The following is a 20,063-nucleotide window of genomic DNA, read 5'->3' on the forward strand; positions in this document are numbered from 1 at the left end:
CCATTTTGATCTTTTTGTTTGAGATCACTTTTGTGTACGTTGCACGGCCCGTTTCCAGGATGCCATTTTCAAGCCGCCATTATTCCATTGATATTAAAGATCAAGATTTACAAAAATATTTTTGTTCCAATTATAACGTTACTAAATGATGCCTTAAATTTGAAATCAATGTACGCATTACATTTAAAAAAGAAATCCTTGGAAAACGGGCCATTCACACAAGGTTCCCCCCTTAATGAATCCTCCTGCGGGATCCCTACGAAGAATCCTAAGGAACAGAGCGAGTTCAATAGACTACACACTCCTATAGAAATAACGTACAATTAACGGTTATTAGATGAACTCATAAACGTTCGAATCACGTTAGAAGAATTCAAAGAAATTCGTGATCTCTTTGAGGAGCAGCCGGTCTTTGAAACGACAGAGCTTCGCGTTGGTTTTATTGATTAAGGCCAGAGTTGTGCTAATTCGGTTACGTTGTAATTCAATTGCACAATTGAATTACATTGCGTTTCAACTATATAGTAATTCAACTACGTTGTAACCGAATTACACAATTCAAACCTTTCGAATGAATTCAATCACTTTGTAACTATAATTCCTGGAGTAATTCGATTGTAATTCTGCACAACTCTGATTAAGGCATCGATGTTTCTTCTCCTTTCTCGCTCTCTTTCTCTCTCTCTCTCTAGCTCTCTCCCTTAATAAGATAGGCTCCCGTGCATCGATAACTATCGTGCACCGTGACCTGCATTTCTTTCATATCCTTGATACGCTACCCTTCGATTTTAATACTCGCTTGACCTCTTTAGTGCGATTCGATCCTTTTTCAGCATCTCCGATCCGTCGTCCTTGGCATTGTTCGATCGGTGCATTAATTCGAGCGCGATATATCACCGCGATTGCCAGTTACCATAAAACATGACTCGGCTCGATAATTTTAATTTCATCGTCTACCCGGCCACACACGGGGTATCCTCCGACGAAGGACACTCGCCTGAGTTACTGGAGGGACTCTCTTAATGTTGCATTACTCTACGTACGATGTTTATCTTTCCGGCTGATTTACGTCCTCTCCGGGCACAGTTTTCACCTGCCGTCGTTCCTCGTCGAAATTGCACGGTGCTCAACAACAAAAGTATACTTAAATGTCTTTCGCTGGAAATCGATTGTACTACAAAATTTTCCTGACATTTTCACAAATTGTCGAATCTCGCCCTCGAACGATGCTATCAAACAGGTTACCGACGACTGAATTGCAAATTTCTATCCTCTTTCTACAATACGACCGACTATAGGAAAGAATATAATTGGAAGCAAACGTTAATTTTTCTGAGTCTAAGTGATTCCAAGCCGTGCATTCAGGATTTACGATTCATTCCTGTCGTAATACAATCGTTTAAATGAAACTTGTAAGACCAGCTTGCAGTTTCAGTGTCATTATCCCAATCATCTTAATTTTGTAGGATCGCAAAGAAAAGAAAATTCTGCACTATGCAATTTGAAAGTTATTGCTCGTAAATGGAGAAGTATAGGGTATAATATGTGGTACTATAAATCTTGCGACTTCTATTTATGGTTTTTGCGGAACCCTACACAGGATCTAAGGTTCAGTTATTTGTCCACATGAAACGCCCTTGCGAATGGCAGGCAACCAAGTGGTAAACATACACATACCAGTCTAGTCGAGAGAGATATCTGCCCGATATTACCCACACGTACAGGTTCGAAACCGGCTGCTCGTACACTTCAGAGTGAAATCTCGTTTTCCGCGTGCCGAGGAATTTTTTCAAAGAAGATCCCTCGCCTTCCAATTCGAGTGGCAAACGCCAATTAAGATTTCCACCGATGTCCTGTCTTTTTTGCAATCCGGCCAGCAGAAAAGATGCATTAAGCGGTCGGTTTCGTCCGACTCCCCCACAGAAATTAGCATAAAATACGCGTGCTCATCTCTCGGCGACTAATTATCCCCTCGTAACTGCTCGCTGCCAGAGAGGCTGATGAAAAAAAAAAAAATTCTCGGCCTTTCAATTTCCGCTCCCGGTATCAATTTCCGTCTCGTTTCGGCGCGCTCAAAGACCGGCATTAAACCGGCTTTCCACGAGATTCGGGTTCATCGAAGGGGTCGGCGATAAATCGCTGAACCGTCTGGTCGGTTCACGGCTCGCTGCTCGTCCATGGCCCGTGCCAAACAAGCGATCCGCTCGCGAATCCCGGCGATACTCGCTCGGTGCTCGAACACGCGCAAGCGTATTGGGAAGGCGTACGCCCATTATGCGTAATGCGGCTTCAGGTACACCGCGACGCAGGGAGAAGAAGTGGCACGAAGGAAGAGGGGTGCCCGACCGACTTCCGGTTGAGTCAGACCCGTTGCGACTGCGGGAGACTCGGGGTGTGGGTCGAAAGGTCCCGACCGTTCGCGCATCATTCCGACAATTTCCATGGAATTTCGGCGATTCCCTCGAATCTCTGCCTGACGCTCCAGAGACCAGCGTGGGAGGATTCCCCGTTTGAACGATCACCCAGAAGACCTTGGCTCGATCGTTCCAACGTGTCCTTCGGTCGTTCATCGAAATTCACACATTTGTTACCAGCGTGATTTGTGAAGATCACAATTTCCTGTTAACACTAGGTTTACGGGACCCGTCAAAGTGACGGATATTTTTATTTCTTTAGGTATATATTATCTGAAATATGGCTAAAAAACTTGAATAGACACATTCTTCTTATTTTTATAAAGTAACGTGAAATAGTTACTTTTAGTGCTCCGTAAACCTAGTGTTAAGGGCCCGGGATAGTCACGTGACTTTTTAATTAATCGTTTGAAGTGACGTGAAAACTTGAGTCACGTGAAACCACTTTTTGTCGGCAATGTAGGCACTCTACCTTATCGCGAATCTACGAAGACCGGGCCCCTAAGTTGGATCGAGCCTACTTCTAACGCTTATATCACCAAATATCTGCATAATCTCGGCAGCTCCTGACCAGCGCGCGCTAGATTGAACCTTCCTCTTTCGAACGAGCCCTTTACCAGCGACAAAATATTCTTATATAAGGACGAAAACTTCAGGCACGTGAAACCATTTTTCGTCGGTAATGTAGTCACTCTACCTTATCGCGAATCTACGAAGACCGGGCGCTTTGACGTCGGGACACGTTAAAAAAACGTTTTTCGTCTACGTTTAGGGTACGAGAAGAAGGAAGTTTATATTTATCGTGTGCCCATACTAATATCCATACACTTATTGACAGTAACAAAGTAGAATTTTATTTCGATTTAGCTCTCCGACGGCGGAGTCCGGGCCTCTTCTGGCCCAGAGAAGCCAGAATCATCAAAACTGGTGATGTTAGATTAACCGATGTATTATACTTCGAATTAAAAACAGTAGTCAAGATTGAATTGTTTAAAAGCAGATCCATGTATTTCCGAAAGATTTGAGAAGGGAAGATATAGGGAAAAGTAACTGGCGCGTTGATATTGCTCTGTTTGAATTGAATTACTTCGAGCACGTCTACGGCTCTCCGTTCAATTATCGACGTTCCGGCTGAGTATGCAAATCGATGGAAATTTCTCTCGGCCGACGCGTCCCGGATTTTCCGGATGATGTTGCAGCGATTCAACTTCTGGTTTCGCTGGTTTGTTTGTATGATTCTCGCGAGATAACAAGTCCGCGGCGAGCCCGACGTTCATTATCTTCGACGAGACCGGCAAACAGCGCTTGTAGATCGCAGTATTAAGATCTACGGCCGATGTCGATCGCAGAAAGAGGTTACACGCGATACATTCAAAACGTGTCCCGCATTCCGACTCGATCGCGCCGATTAATTTCTGCCTTCGGGAATCAAGGATTCCTCCTACGTTGAACGCTCAATTTGTATGTCGCGAGTATAGCCGATACGAGACGCACCGATTATTCCAGGTTTGTGCTACATACCGTCGAATATTGCCGAAATGAACGGTGAATTGCTCGTAAGAAACGGAGCTTCGGGAAAATTGACAGTGTCGTGGAAAAACGAAGCTAATGCTACTGAAATCAATAAGTTTAACCCTCTGCACTCGAACCTATTTTAGCTCCGAAACGAAACATTTCTTCCGACCAAGAATATTCCCCTTCTATATACTTTTCTCCATGTTGTACATACGAACATGGTGCAATTTACTCAGTACAATACTGAAATGTTTAGCAATTTATGGAATACAAACAAATTTAATGGTAGACACCCTACAGTCGCCATTCGACTGGGTTGAAAAATCTGGGGAATTAAGTGGACGCAATAACTAATAACTTTTTTTCAAACTGAACCAAACGACTTGAATTTATGTTTTGAGATATTAGAATCACTACTTTACCAGGTAACGTGTACAAAATTTGTTTTGAAGAAAATTCTGAAAGTCACAAGTTTTAACTTTTGTGCCTGCCATGAAAATTTAAAATCTTTTGCAGACCTAGGCGAGCTAAACAATTGTATGCCACCGAATAGTGATAAAAAGATGGATACGAAATTCTAGTTTCTGGATGCGACTTTGCGACTGTAAAATAATAAACTTCTATAGCTAATAGCTGTCTAGAAACAAAAATGTTAAAACATCGGTCGAGTTTTCTGCTTTAAACGAGAATCCCCCTCCCCGCCCCTCGATTCTCGATCGAATGCCGACAGGAGTGGTGACCGGCTCGCGGCGCATTTCAAGCGTTGTGTGCTCGGTTAACACGGCCGAGTGTGGGTGCACACTTGAAGCGTAGACCCGCGAACAAGAATACATATTTGCTACACGGCTGACGATATACACACACAGACGCGCACGCGCGAGATTCCACCATAAAGGCTGCCGACCTATCTCCGTCGTTCGGGCTTTGAAGCTACACGGAGAGCGGCGTGTCACCGTGATATTGCGGCGCGATATAATTAGACGCGTCTGATCAACCCCGGTGTATAATGCCGGTTCGATTCATTACCGGTTTACTTAGACGTCCGCGTTTTACTCCGGCCTCCAAGCTCCGGATGTTTAGGAGCATTCGCGTTTCCCTCTCCGCGAAATTATACGAGTATTTCTTCCCCTCGTTTGTGCGCTGGGAGGACGTTGACGCGACGATTAGGTCGCGGACTTTATGCACGCGTACTTGTCGCAAGGACTGGTAGACGAGGCATGAGGCGATTAGGAGCATTAGCCCGTCAGGACCCAATGACCACGCAGATATTATCGAATCTTGTTGTTCTTATTGACGATGAGGGGATTTCAAAGGTTCGCTCGATACGTTATTTTGTCGAAGTTTAATGATGGCGCGCCGATGAATGAGCGTTCACGAACTCTGACGCGATTCCAACCGAATCGCAAGCGTCCCATCTCGCGAGACGACACGGTGCCGGCTGATTCGCGTATTTGTCGTTTTTTACCGGAGACCGCCTCGTGTCGCAATCTTTCACGGTGGTCCAGATCTCGCGGCTGGATCCTTCGAGGTCGCGCGAAACCGCGCGCGCTCCGTTCACCAAAATATATGGCAACGTTACAAGACATCTCGCAGCGAGACAACCTGCCCTCGGCATCGATAACAACCTCGTCGGCACGCCGGCCTCTGAAGATTAAATCGACGCGGAGCGAACAAATCGATTTTGATCCCGTCGTTCGCGTCTCCGACAACTTTGTCTTTATCGCCTCGATAACGGTCAGCGATGAATCACTCGTCGGGCTTACACCGATTTCAGAACTTCGTACAGCGATTCCCGGAGATGTTCTGACAAAAACCTTCACCATTTTGTAGTAACAGACCGAACAGTGCCGCGGCGTTCACCTAATTCGAAAATGAAACGAACACTGCAATTTCAACCCTCGGCGGACGAGGATTTTTTTGAATATTAGGTTGTTGAACGTTTTTCACGTTTGTAACCACCCGTGTTTGTAGTTTAGTTTTTCGAAAAGTTAACCCTTTGCACTCGAGTGGTGACTCTGAAGCACCACTAGAAATTGTTGTGGCATTATTTCAAAGAAATTACAAAAAACATTACGATGTATTCGTTACTTTACAAAATTTGTATTCAACAGATTTCTAAACATTTAAATATTGTATGTGGAAATCGGATCAGTTTCGTACGAATAAAATGAAAATATTCTAAGACGGAAGAAAAATTTTAAACAAAGGGTTAAAAGTTGAAAGAACCTCTAGCTCTAGTTCTAAAAATTGAAAGAGTCCAAAGCCTACCGATATTTTGTTTTTAAGTAAAAGGTCGGCCATCTGTTTTTAACTTGCCCTATATTTTAGAAATTCTCCCAAAATCTGGTCGCTCGGTGTCGATATTGGATGTTGAAGTATTCATTGTTCTCAGAATACTCATCGTTTTCGGAGTACATTGAACGCGTGCAAGATTCGGTAGGCTACTATATTTTGAAATCGACGCGGTCAACCTCGTCGTTGCTGTACCAGAGACTGCAATACTATAGTCTTCAGTAGGAAACGGTGTAATTTACTTTAGAGAACCTCCGAGACGGCGACTTCGACGTTCGATATATCGGGGCGGTTCGGTTGAACGCACCGGCTCGTATTGGCACCGTATTGGCACCGTATTAGGCAAGTACTAGTTCAGAAAGGCGGTCACACTTGTGCGCGAGATTGAAATAAACATCGTTCTTCCACGGAGAGTCGGCTCGCAAAAAAAGAAAAATATCCTCGTTGTACCGAGAAATCAAACTTTCGACTTGCTCGATGAAAGATACACTTTTCTAAAACCGAATACTTGAAAGTGCATCGTTTAGTTGTGAACGAAACGAATAAGTTTTTAATTGATCAGATCACACCTCAGTTTCTCACCTTCGAAGAAGGAGACTGGGAATGCTAAGGAACAAACCAGGTTGGAAAAATGAAAGGTGGATGAGGATTAAACTTCTAAGGCTGTGGTCGCATTATATAATATTTACTTAACACTAGGTTTACGGACCATTAAAAGTGAGTACTTTACATTACTTTATAAAAATAAGGGGAATGTGTATATCCAAGTTTTCAGCCATTTTTTAAATAATATATACCTAAGGAAATAAGTTTGTTGCGTAATTCCATGTGGATGGATCTTCACAATCTCAATAATCGTAAATTAAAAATATTAGAACCCGTCATTTTGACGGGTCCCGTAAACCTAGTGTTAATCATTTCCCACGAAAGCATCTTCATAATTTCAGTAATTGTAAAATAAAAAATCTGGAAAAACCGGCCATTTTAACCAGCGGTGGTAGGTTTAGTGTTTAAAAAAACCATTGAATTTCGGAAATACATAGTCACCCATTTTGGAGAGCATTGCAGCGCGTGCTCGCAAAACAATGTAATCTTTCTCTAATGATTATCGCGACTTTCATCTTTTGATCTTGCGCGGCAAGGTGTGACAAGCATGTTGAAACGAAAAGGAATTTTTTCTGGTTCGAGCGATCCTATTTTAATTAGGATCGTCAAGCCTGCGCTGGGCTTTTTGCCCGGTGTTTTCTTTCGCGTTTACAACATGGGCGCGGGCAATTAGGTGTTCCGTTTCGATCGATTCGTCCAATACGCGTCGAGGATGCTGTTCCATAGAACTTTTGAGCGATGAGCGAGCCTCGCAATGATTCGGCTTTCCGGTGGAAATTTCCGATAGCCATTAGCCGATAATCAATGACTCTTCTGATTGATGAAGGGAAGTCGCGGAAGTTCGGCCTGCCCATCGCCATAACGCTAACGCAACACTCGTATCTGACCGGTTGATCGCGGAGGCTTCGACTTCGGTGCCCCGCGAATTTCTCTTGCGGTTTTACGCAATCCCCAAATATTTCTTCCGTGGCGTGGAAAGCGCGAACCTTTGAATATTCATGCGGACACGGTTGGGCTTCGATTTTTCGCGGTGCTCGAACGAAAATCGCGCGGTGATGCAACGGTCATCCGGAGCAGAGCTGTTCAGCGTCTGCCCGTGCGGGCAGGGCGTACGCGGAACGGCGGGCACGAAGCCACGCCCCACAGTGGGCAATTTGGACGAAATCGGATTCAAAATCGAAGAACCTCCGATAGAAATCAGGTAGAGCGATGAAATTTTTTTTAAATTAAAGCTGAAACTTTGTAGAATACGGGAAAAATATGGAGATTATTACCATCCAATCATTTCAACGAAAAATTGATTTCCTTTGAAAATCCTGAGGTCGTAGACAAATTTTGAGACCAGATTTGAAACCAGCGTGAAAAAATCTATGGGCAATGATGTACAGCATGTTGAAAAAAAAATTTTTCCGCGCGTGGTATTGGGGAAACCACGATTTTCTTGAAATTGTGCAAGTTTAACGAATTTTCTCAAGGTTAAAAAGCGTTCGTACCATAATCTCCCTATTTTTCCCATATTCTACAAAGTTTCAGCTCCACTGAGTCACTTGTGCCCACGAGCATCGCGTACAACGCATCTAGTCCTCGATGAACCGGATCTTCGATTCGCACAATTATTGAAAAATAAAATAAGCTGAAAATTACTTTTTTCAAGATCAGTCTCGACAAAGGCCAGCTTACGAAGATCGGAACACGCATCGGATGTGGCGTGCGCACGCACTGTGTACGCGGCTCTTGCGCAGCACAAAAGGCTCGCATCTGGCACGACCACGTGGGAAAGGATATTCGTAACATTTGGCCTTTCGTTGCGTCGCGTTTTCGGCGCACCGTCACGCGAGTACATGCGAAAAAATCCGTCGCTCTGCCTCGTGGACGAAATTTCAATCGCGACGGACCGATTCCACTTGGCAATTCCGAGCGCGTGTTACGCGACTCGATCATCCGGATTTCGTTCGTGCGAGATCTATTTTGCTCTTTCAGGCCTTGTTTTTTAACACTGGAACTACCGAGCAATAAATGCGACTGACGTATATTGCTTAGCAACAGTGACAAGACCCATTCTGACTTCATACAACTTTTATTGTAATATGTGCTTCAATGGAGAGGTTCATTAAGAAATTTCCGATGAAAACATTTTTACAATTTCGGTAATTGTAAAAGAAAAAATTAGGGACCAGTCGTTTTGAGTGGTCCGGTAGTTCTAGTGTTCAGAACGGATTCGCGAATCGTGAGGTATTCCACGGACTTTCGTTGATCACGTTAATGCGAGACTTTTTTTGCATGAATCGTAAGTAGCTACACATTTCGAGAATGTGCACTCGAAAGTTTACAGTCTGATTCGCTAAAATAACGAAGTTACAGACCATTTAGCGCGACGTAACAGAATTTGGAGCACCGGGTTTAACAATTTTCGACTTTGTTATAAAAATATGTGTACAAAGAAAGTAACTCATCGAAACGTTAGACTATTTTTCTGCAGTCGTAAATTTTAAGAATCTTCGATCAACACTAGATTTATCGGACCCGTCAAAATGACGGGTTCTACATTCTTTAATTTACAATTATTGTGTATGTAAAAATGCATTTACAGGAAATTTATTTGACTTGATTAAAAATTTATTTTGAAACCGCTAAAAGTCTGGCCGAATGTATTCTGGATATTTTTATAAAATAATCGAAACTGGCCACGTTTAGTGCTCCGTAAACCGTTAAATGAAAAACTGTAAATATTTATGCAGATGTATATCTTTATTTATTAGTTTATAGGTACTAGAATCCTGAACGTGTCCCGTCACATTCCGACGTTCTCATTAAAGTTCCAATAAACTTTCTTAGCTTTAGAGAATGACACATTGCACTTATTCCATCTGATATTTAGAGAATAAACACGCTTTTACAGGACGTTATTAAACCGATCCATTATCTCGCATAAATGTCACAATAACTTTCCCTTCCGATTCCAGCGATACATCGAAAACGTGTTTTACAGGAGCAAGAAGAAAATCCGCGATCCAGTATCAAGCTAACTGTACACCAGAGATTTATCCTCCAATTAACATAATCTAGAATCTCTAATGAAAAAACCTCGATGAATCCATCATCCTCTAAGCCTTGATTTCAGCTTACCGAGCACAGCCAGACGCTTTCGTTCTGTACGTTTTCTCAAGGCGGTACGGACTAACCGAATAAAAGCTCGAAACGATCGATAACGCTAATTTTTCTCGCCAGGTGTTTTTTTCTCTCCTTAATTTCACGAGGCAAACTGTAGCGCGAATATCGATACCCGATATTCCCGATGCGCAGGCCGATAACTTTGCGAATTTCGAAGCCGGAGAAAGTTTTCCCGATTAGACTTACTCGCGAAGAACCGGCACACGTTCCCAGGAGCGTCGCCGACGAACAGATTCGAAGAACCTGAAAAGTTTCTTCTGGTTCCGCTCGAGGTACCAGGGGTGGGTTCAACGAATACGAATCGCTCGTTGTTTGATCGTTTCACCTACTTCTCGCTCCGAATCGTCGTCGTTTCTGATTTCACCGTTCGTTTTTCGTGTCGTCGCGTTTTTACGACATCGAGGATTTGCATGCGAACTCCCGCTTCATCCGCGAATCGCGAGAAATCGATCCACTTGGAATATTTTGGTCACCGAATGTCCCACAAATTCCGTGATCGATAGGGAACGTCGTATTCCGTTACATCTGACACCGGATCTACCGAGAACGCGACCATTTTGTATCACTCTGTACAAATAACAAGCACGCATGTTTCCGAATGACTGTAATATACATCTGTACATCTATGCTAATAATATACATCTACACATCTATGCTAATATACATCTCCGAATGACTGTAATATACATCTATACATCTATGCTAATATACATCTCCGAATGGCTGTAATATACATCTATACATCTATGCTAATAATATACATCTACACATCTATGCTAATATACATCTCCGAATGACTGTACTATACATCTATACATCTATGCTAATAATATACATCTACACATCTATGCTTAATATACATCTCCGAATGACTGTAATATACATCTATACATCTATGCTAATAATATACATCTACACAGCTATGCTAATATGCATCTCCGAATAACTGTAATATACATCTATACATCTATGCTAATATACATCTCCGAATGACTGTAATATACATCTATACATCTATGCTAATAATATACATCTACACAGCTATGCTAATATGCATCTCCGAATAACTGTAATATACATCTATACATCTATGCTAATATACATCTCTGAATGACTGTAATATACATCTATACATCTATGCTAATAATATACATTTATACATGTATGCTAATATGCATCTTTGAACAAATTTTATTGAATAATTTCCCACGAACGCATATTTACGGTCTCAGTAATCGTAGATGAAAAATCGTTGAACAGGATTGTTGAGCATCGTTCGGCACAGAGTCGCCAGATCAGGGGAATTGACTCGAATTTAGGGGAAAATGTTACCCTCTCTCTGCCAATACCGGAGCGCGTCACGTGACCGACGGGTAGGGTAGGGGTATAGCATCGTAGAAGGGGAAGGTAGAGTGGGGAGACAAGTGTTAATCTGGCGATCCTGATGTGGCAGTGTTAATTATATTTAGTAGAGCATGTATTATAATGCGAACCGCACGAAATCCAAATAAATTCAATCTCGTCATTTTTATAAGACAACATGTATCGGTTACTTTTAAGGCTCGCTAGGTCTACCGTTCAATACACTCTACAACTGTATATCTGCTTTCATATTCTAAATCTTACACGTTTTCTGTGTCTGTGACCTTGAATGACCTTGGAATAATTATTGTCACTGAATTCCTAATGAAAGGGACTATCGTTGTAGGTGTTTAAAAAAAGGGTGGTACCATTTGAAAAAGTGAAGGTCACCTTGATATCTCTAAAAGAGTGACAAAGATATTTGTGGTGCAAACGTTTGGTGACTCACCCTGTATATCTCGAGAATTCTCGCGAAATATACTCTTGTTTCTCATTTCTCGAGGTGAATGAAAAATGTTGAGAAATCGGGAACACCTATCTGCGATATATGTCCTGCGTGAGTACTCACTCAACGTTTTATTGATCCAATCGGCGAGGTCCTCCTGCAGCGGCAGCAACTGTCTGCTCTGCGCCGAGTGGAGACGCTCGTGATAGAACTCGGCGAACTCTTCCTCTTCCGGCGAGGGTCTCGGTACGTCCGCGCGATTGAACACTGTCACCGAGGATGGGCCCCAGCTGCTGCGATACCGGGTATGCTGGGAAGGCGGGAATCGGTTGGCGTACGACATCCTCGAGGCAGAAAGGGCTCTCGAGAGTGTCCCGATGGCCCTGTTCGTCTTGGCCCGGGCGTTCGGTCCCTTTTCGGCCACCAGTCTTCTCCCTATTTAGATGCACCAGCGGATTCCTCGGCTTTCAGACTACTGAAGAGCGGCAGGCGACGCTGTGCGGTGCAGCGCGTCTGGCGATTACGTGAGCCTACGGAACAGAAAGAACGATCGTGTTACGTTATCGCTCGCCTAACAGAAAAATCCATTCGTTCTTTATCTCACCGACCGATCGGATAAATTCGATGCGGACCCTAAACGCGACTTAGACTTATCCCTTCATAGTAACAGCAAGATTGAATTTGCTTTTCATACGATTTTTATGGCACCATGTACCCCAAAGAAGAGACACATTAAAACATTTCTCGTGAAACCGTTTTCACAGTTTCAGTAATCGTGAAAGAAGAAATCATCCACCATTTTCACTGGTTCGGTGGTTCTAGTGTTAAACTCGGCGAACAACATACGGTGGATGTTCGCAGGAAGGGAAATTACTATAAAAGTCGCCGTTACCGTCCGGCAGAAGTACCATTTACTTTTATTATTTTTCCTCCTTCAAGTAGGCTCTCGCAAACGAGCGATCTGCGGTAACCGAGCGGGTCGCCTCTCGGAAGAGAAAGATTATTCGCGGGATCAAGCGATACGATGATGCCGGAAGACGTAACATCGCGGCCGTCCCTTTCGCAGCCATAAACGAGACATGAGCGGGACCGAGCGGTTGAAGACCTCCGGAGAGCGTGCTTTTAGTACGGCGGATGACTGGCAGCAAGGAAACGGTACGCGTTTCAAGTGCGTTTTCGGAATGAATGGGTTTCGTGTTACGGCTGTCTGTTTGGAGGAGGTCCTTCAATGTTTGATAATAGCCTTGAAAGAGAGAGAGAGAGAGACGGGACCGCAGCCTCGGTGTTTTCGATCAACGACTAGATTATGCTACCGTCCAATCATTTCGTGCGGTTCATTGTACAGTGCACTATTCTTGCCTTCAGTAATCACATTTGATAATTGGTCTGGTTTAACTGGTTTAGTTTCAACCTTCGGGCGAGTGTAAAAGTTTTGGTTCACCCGTTAATCGACGAATTAATTCCTCGTTGGAACTTTTCATTTTCCCGTTTCAATTCAACGAGTTATTCTTTCACTCAAGTGGGGAACCTCGTGTAAAATGAAACTATTTATTTCATCCGGAAAACTCATCCACTGGCATAAAAATGTTTGGCCAGAAAATACTCTCGGAAATTGAGAAAATATTCTCATAAAAAGACGAAAACTTTTCTCCCGTGAAATCATTTTTCGACTGTATTTGTCGGTAACGTGGTCACTCTACCTTATCGCGAATCTACGGAGTCTCGGCCCTTATTTCATAGTACCAGCTGAAATCGAATATTAACGTAGTATTTTCTAAAAAATGTCTTGTATTAAGCGCGCCACGATGCGTTAAACAAAACAGTTGAAGTAAACGGAGGAAATTTCGTACGAACGAAAACTCCGTGCGAACAGAAACAAGTCGTTGGAACGCGTAGAAAGTCGATACATAACTGGCACAGAAAACCCATCGAAGCTTTCGCGGTTGCTCGGTGCATGAAATTCAGCCTTCCCGGTTTGTTAAAACCAGCCTGAAGGTAGTCAAGGGCGGTTCTCCGGAGAAGGCATACATTTTCATAAGCCCGCGACGAACGCCTCTGTATTTAAACGGCGCTCAAACTCGTTATTAGTATTCGTCGATCTCGCGGGCAAGCCTGACGGTTTTGCGGAATACGCGTCGCGTGGGACGTCGATGACCGAATGGTCGAGGTATTAAAAAACCCGGGGAAACCGTCCCCGTGTGATTTTCATAAATCCTTGGTCGTCGATCGGAGGACGCGTCGGCCGCCTCCGGTGACGCAAATCCGCCTCTGAGGCAAGAATGCGCTGCAGATCGATGAAATGAAATCCCAGTAATCGTCTCGAGTGACTTCGGCGAGCAAACCTACGGGTGTCCTTCGACATCGATCCATTAACGTGTCGTCACTGGTTCTGGCCCACGTAACGCAATCCGCGGTAAACAGGTGACACGTCTGGGAAACGCGTGTGTCCAGGTGACGACGACACGCGTTTTCTGCGTCCTTTGCATCGGCGACGACACGCGACGCGAGGAGCAAGAGGCGAAGAAATGCGGCCAATTTTTCTCGGACGATCGAATAATAGCGATCTCGACCGCGAGAGTATCGCGCGCGCGCGTCGAAACCCGATATTTCACCTACTCCGCCAGCAAAATAGAACTGTATGATCGCAGCGGCGTTTTCTCATGGCTAAAGGCCTCCGCGTGGGCGAGGGATATCACCTCGACGAAGCTCTTCATAAATCAGCCGACCGCGGTGATCGATTATCCAACGACGGCCCGCCAATTAATGCCGATTTCGCGTTATCATGACAAATCGAGCGAAGAGCAACGTGTCGGGCTCAAGGTAACACCGTCTGTACCACGAACAAGCAAGATAACGAGTTCGCGTCAGACTTTGTTTGCTTCGACACGGCCGTCTCTTAATTACGAGGCCTTGCGCAGAACTCGGCAAAATAGTACTTTAAATAGTAAATAGTAGATACGCCTATTTATTTTGAAGTGTGCGTACAACTTCGAAAATAAAACATTTTATTTGACGCAATAAGTTCACTTTATTTGAAGAATATTAACCCTTTGCACTCGAAGCTATTTTAACTCCAAAACGAAACATTTCTTTCGACCTAGAATATTTCCCTTCTATATATCTTTTTTCATGTTGTATATACGAGAATGGTGCAGTTTACTCGTACAATACCGAAGTGTTTAGTAATTTATTAAATAAAAGCAAATGTAATAATGTAAAAAATGCTTTGAATAATGATACAGCAATTTTCAGTGCCGCATCGTAGTCGCCATTCGAGTGCTAAGGGTTAAAAATATGTGAATTTCATCTCGACATATTTTATATGTTTTATTTTAAATATTCTTGCTTAGAATAGTATCATAGTATGTGTTCAATACATTTACGAATATTTCATTTCGTGGTATACATTGTCGAAATAAAAATATTTTACTCTACAATATTAGATAGTATTTGAAATATTCATTTCGGCAAATATTGGCCAACTCTGCGCCAACACAGCAGTGAAGCTCGAAGGTTACGTTTATTTTGATCAATCGGAGCCGTAACTGCGACAAATAACATTTCTCTGAGCACCGCTTTCTCGAGGTACGTCTATGAAACCGGGAATTTGCATAAATATCCACAATTTAGGAACGAATGATTCAATTGGTTCACGCCGTCCGTCCGTCGTCGTAATCGTTAGAAAGTCCGTTCTGGTGATTTCAACGCGTGGTAATAATAACACCGTCGGTGCTCGAAATGATACGTAACTTCCGAGTTTCATGAAATAAACATGCCTTACCGGTGGGCAAAAAGCGGCCCGAGGCGATCGTGCAACGTCGAACAACAATTTTGCAAAGGATGCACCCACGCGGCAAATAACTTTACACCGATTTTAATCGAACCGTGTTTAACCTATTCAACCATAGCAAATATGATTTTTACGAAAAGAATCAAGACACAAACAATCCCATAAAAAAAAGAAGGGAAATAATTTCAAAAACTGTAAAATGTTCACTGGACGATTACTCTGTTAACCCGAGATTACGTTTTTATTGTTAACGTTTTCGATTGAACGGTTGTTTTATTTTTGCGGGTTAATACTAGTGTCCGAAAGCAATTTCCAAATTTTTCAAAATCCGACAAATTCTAGTGGCAGAGATCAGAGACGCGCAGACTCGTGTCTGCTCGTATTAGAACACGAATGTAAAAGGTGAATCAGGAAAGAAGATTGCTCTAATTGGGATGCACCCTATTTGTTCCCACAGCGCATGGGAAAGCGGAAAATCGTCGGCACTCCCTCATTAGGATGTAATGATTTCAACCTAAACATCGCAAACATCGTAAACATCGCAAATTTTCTTTGTTGTTACCGTTGCATTAAATCACGCATGAAAATGAAAAGGTATGCGATGACGAATATGATCCTCGGACGGTACGAGCGCCGCCATTTTATTACAGGTCGTAAAAAAATTATACTTTTTCGAACATTTTGAAGACAGGCTGCTTTACCGAAAACTGTAAAAGAATACGTGTTTCCTGTTCAATGATCGGTACAGAACTAAAGGCAAAACAAATTGTTTGCAAATAATTGATTGCTTATGGGTACCCCTAATTTTAGCAGCTTCTGACCGGCGCTCGCTCAATTGAGCCTTGCTCTTTCGAATGAGCCTTTTCCCAGCGAAAAATATTCTCATATAAGTACGAAATAATTACGAATTAGCACGAGTGATTTTGTCGGTAACGTAGTCACTCTACCTTATCGTGAATCACGGAGTCTTGGCTCTTAATTTTGTTTCGATTTCTGAGCATTAATGAAATCGCTCAGAAAGAATACGTGTTTCCTCTGCAACGATCGGTACAGAACTGAAGGCAAAACAAATTCTTTGCAAATAATTGCAATACGATAATTTACAATAATTTCACACGCCAAGTATGTCACGTGATGGTAGTGTGTTCCTACTTGAAGAAGACTGTATTTGGAACTCCGTGTATCGGCACAGTGAACGCGATCAGGAGCAGTGGTCTGCAAACAGTTGTCGTTTCGGAACGAAACGAGCTCGCGGGCGAGATAAGCGTCGGGGCATCTCGTTATTCAATCAGGAATACCGCGTCAAAGTCCAGGACCGTGGAGCAACGACCGCCTAACAATCGCACTGGTCGGTCGGATAATCGGCGAATAGGATCGGGCGATAGCTCGTGAGGGTTCGTCGACGGTTCCCAGAAAGTTTGCAATGGTCGCGAAACGGCACCAACGACTGTTGTGCGACTCGTCACGTAGACATCCGCCATACCGCCACGCCGGCTCGCGTCCGGTTTGTAGTACGAGGCTCTTGCGTGCGTGGGCGACAAACCCATTGCATCCGAGCGTTGCATCCTAGCACGTGTAGCACACTGACACACCGCTAGACGACAATCGTCCTCCCGTGGTCGTCGAACGGACCTCCGCGACACAACGTCCACGTTTGTCGCCTGCATACAGGGTGGGATCTTTCGACCTAGTCGCGAAACACAGACGCAGGTCTTGATATTTCTTCTTCTTCTTCTTCTTCTTCTTCTTCTTCTTCTTGGGGTTTAGAGACGCGTCAACGCGACGCGACGCGATTGTCGTGATCAAGGTCGTCTACAAAAATGCGAATTTCCACAGTCTAGTGAAAAGTTACGAACGAGATCTAACCCTCTGCACTCGAGTGGTGATTCTCAAGCACCACTAGAAATTATTGTGGCATTATTTCAAAGAAATTACAGAAAATATTACAAAATATTTGTTGCAGTACGAAATTTGTATTGAATAGATTACTAAACGTTTGAATATTATGGTAATCGGATCAGTTCCGTATGGATTCTTTTTGGGGTTTAGAGACGCGTCGACGCGACGCGACGTGATTGTCGTGATCAAGGTCGTCTACAAAATTGCGAATTTGCATAAAGTCCCACAGTCTAGTGAAAAGTTACGAACGAGATCTAACCCTCTGCACTCGAGTGGTGATTCTCAAGCACCACTAGAAATTATTGTGGCATTATTTCAAAGAAATTACAGAAAATATTACAAAATATTTGTTGCAGTACAAAATTTGTATTGAACAGATTACTAAACATTTGAATATTATGGTAATCGGATCAGTTCCGTATGGATTCTTTTTGGGGTTTAGAGACGCGTCGACGCGACGCGACGTGATTGTCGTGATCAAGGTCGTCTACAAAATTGCGAATTTGCATAAAGTCCCACAGTCTAGTGAAAAGTTACGAACGAGATCTAACCCTCTGCACTCGAGTGGTGATTCTCAAGCACCACTAGAAATTATTGTGGCATTATTTCAAAGAAATTACAGAAAATATTACAAAATATTTGTTGCAGTACAAAATTTGTATTGAACAGATTACTAAACATTTGAATATTATGGTAATCGGATCAGTTCCGTATGGATTCTTTTTGGGGTTTAGAGACGCGTCGACGCGACGCGACGTGATTGTCGTGATCAAGGTCGTCTACAAAATTGCGAATTTGCATAAAGTCCCACAGTCTAGTGAAAAGTTACGAACGAGATCTAACCCTCTGCACTCGAGTGGTGATTCTCAAGCACCACTAGAAATTATTGTGGCATTATTTCAAAGAAATTACAGAAAATATTACAAAATATTTGTTGCAGTACAAAATTTGTATTGAACAGATTACTAAACATTTGAATATTATGGTAATCGGATCAGTTCCGTATGGATTCTTTTTGGGGTTTAGAGACGCGTCGACGCGACGCGACGCGATTGTCGTGATCAAGGTCGTCTACAAAATTGCGAATTTGCATAAAGTCCCACAGTCTAGTGAAAATTTACGAACGAGATCTAACCCTCTGCACTCGAGTGGTGACTCTGAAGCACCACTAGAAATTATTGTGGCATTATTTCAAAGAAATTACAGAAAATATTACAAAATATTTGTTGCAGTACAAAATTTGTATTCAATAGATTACTAAACATTTCAATATTATATGTAGAAATCGGATCAGTTTCGTACGAATTAAATGAAGAAGAGAAATCTAGTTTTAGAAGGAAAATAGCACAAAGGGTTAAATCGACGGGTTTCCGTGTAGAATATAGAATTCGCAGGATTGTCGGCCATAAATGCGGCATCGGAGCGAGGAATGCTCTCATTCGAAAGTTTCCGCGTCGCCGAGAAGTTCGCCGAGGAAACGTTTCGTTGACGCGGTCCAGTTCGCTCGGCGCATTCAACATTCACCGCGCTAATTTCAAAAGCGTCTTTTCACTACCCTCGACGCGGAGGGAAAACCCTTAATTAGAGCGGCCGAGTAAGTCACCGAGAAGCCCGGCTTTCTATCTGTCAAGGAAAACAGCGTGTGTCCACGACCAGCCAGATAAGCCGTGTACTGGACAGGAAGATCTGTGCCCGTGCGCGTCGAAAATTTCTCCTGCAAGAACGCTCGAATATTCCGCATCCCCTGAAGCGTGATTATCTTAATAAAGTCAGGATTAAATCCTACGCGATTTCATCCGTGCCGAGATTTCCGCTCGCTGAAATCGTTCGCCCAGATAAATTAAGAGAGAGATTCCACGTGATATGAAATTGTTACGCACACCTTGCAATTAAAAATACGTTTACGATGGTACCTTTTTTTGTAATGAAACAATATATCTAACCGTTTTAAATTCTTTGCAGTTCAAAAAACTTTTTATCAGGCTACCGTTCGGAACCATAATTGCATAACTATCTACATTTCGATGCAATTTTAATTTGTCTTTGACCAATTTTTTTGTCTTTTTCACTTGTCCGTAGCTTGCGCGCTAATAGGCTTGTTGAACAGCCCTGACATAAAGGATGCAATTTTTCCATCTGTTCGTATCAGTTTGATCACTCACCGAGATACATTCACGGACTACTTCGTACAGGAATGAAATTGAAATATGGTTGCAGTAGGTGGTTCTCTGGTCGTAAATTTCTCAATTAAGAGGAACAAGGTACCAAGCAATATAAAATACCGTGCTTCCGGCGGATCTATCGTATCGCTTTCATCACGGTCTCCCCCGGGTCGCCACGCGACTTTGTCGGTGCCTTTTACGGATCAGCTCGACGACACTATCTCGCCGCGTAATCCGCCGCCCACGCGTCCAAGAATTACGCGACTGGCAAAACTCGCGCGTAAACAACGGGCGTGCACGGAGCCGCTGCGCTGCGCTGGTGTCGCGCTGAATTCGATGACCCTAATAAGGATCGCCGTGTCCGAACTTTTACAATCATTGATTCCGGGATTTTATTTATCGAGAAC

General features: G+C 43.2%; 1 protein-coding gene across 3 annotated transcripts in view; it reads right to left on the reverse strand.

The window, feature by feature from the left end:
- The window catches only part of LOC143355795 (growth arrest-specific protein 2), a 45,380-nt gene that overhangs the window by 14,913 nt on the left and 10,404 nt on the right, over window positions 1–20,063 (reverse strand). For 2 of the 3 annotated variants that reach the window (XM_076790918.1, XM_076790916.1), the window contains exon 2: window positions 11,929–12,335. In XM_076790918.1, the coding sequence (XP_076647033.1) occupies window positions 11,929–12,148 (220 nt within the window). In that variant the 5' untranslated portion in view covers window positions 12,149–12,335. Of the gene's footprint in view, window positions 1–11,928; window positions 12,336–14,151; window positions 14,366–20,063 lie in introns of those variants that run through there. The other variant, XM_076790917.1, reaches the window with a different exon arrangement.

This window comes from Halictus rubicundus, chromosome 7 (genome assembly GCF_050948215.1).
Source record: "Halictus rubicundus isolate RS-2024b chromosome 7, iyHalRubi1_principal, whole genome shotgun sequence".
NCBI lineage: Eukaryota > Metazoa > Arthropoda > Insecta > Hymenoptera > Halictidae > Halictus > Halictus rubicundus.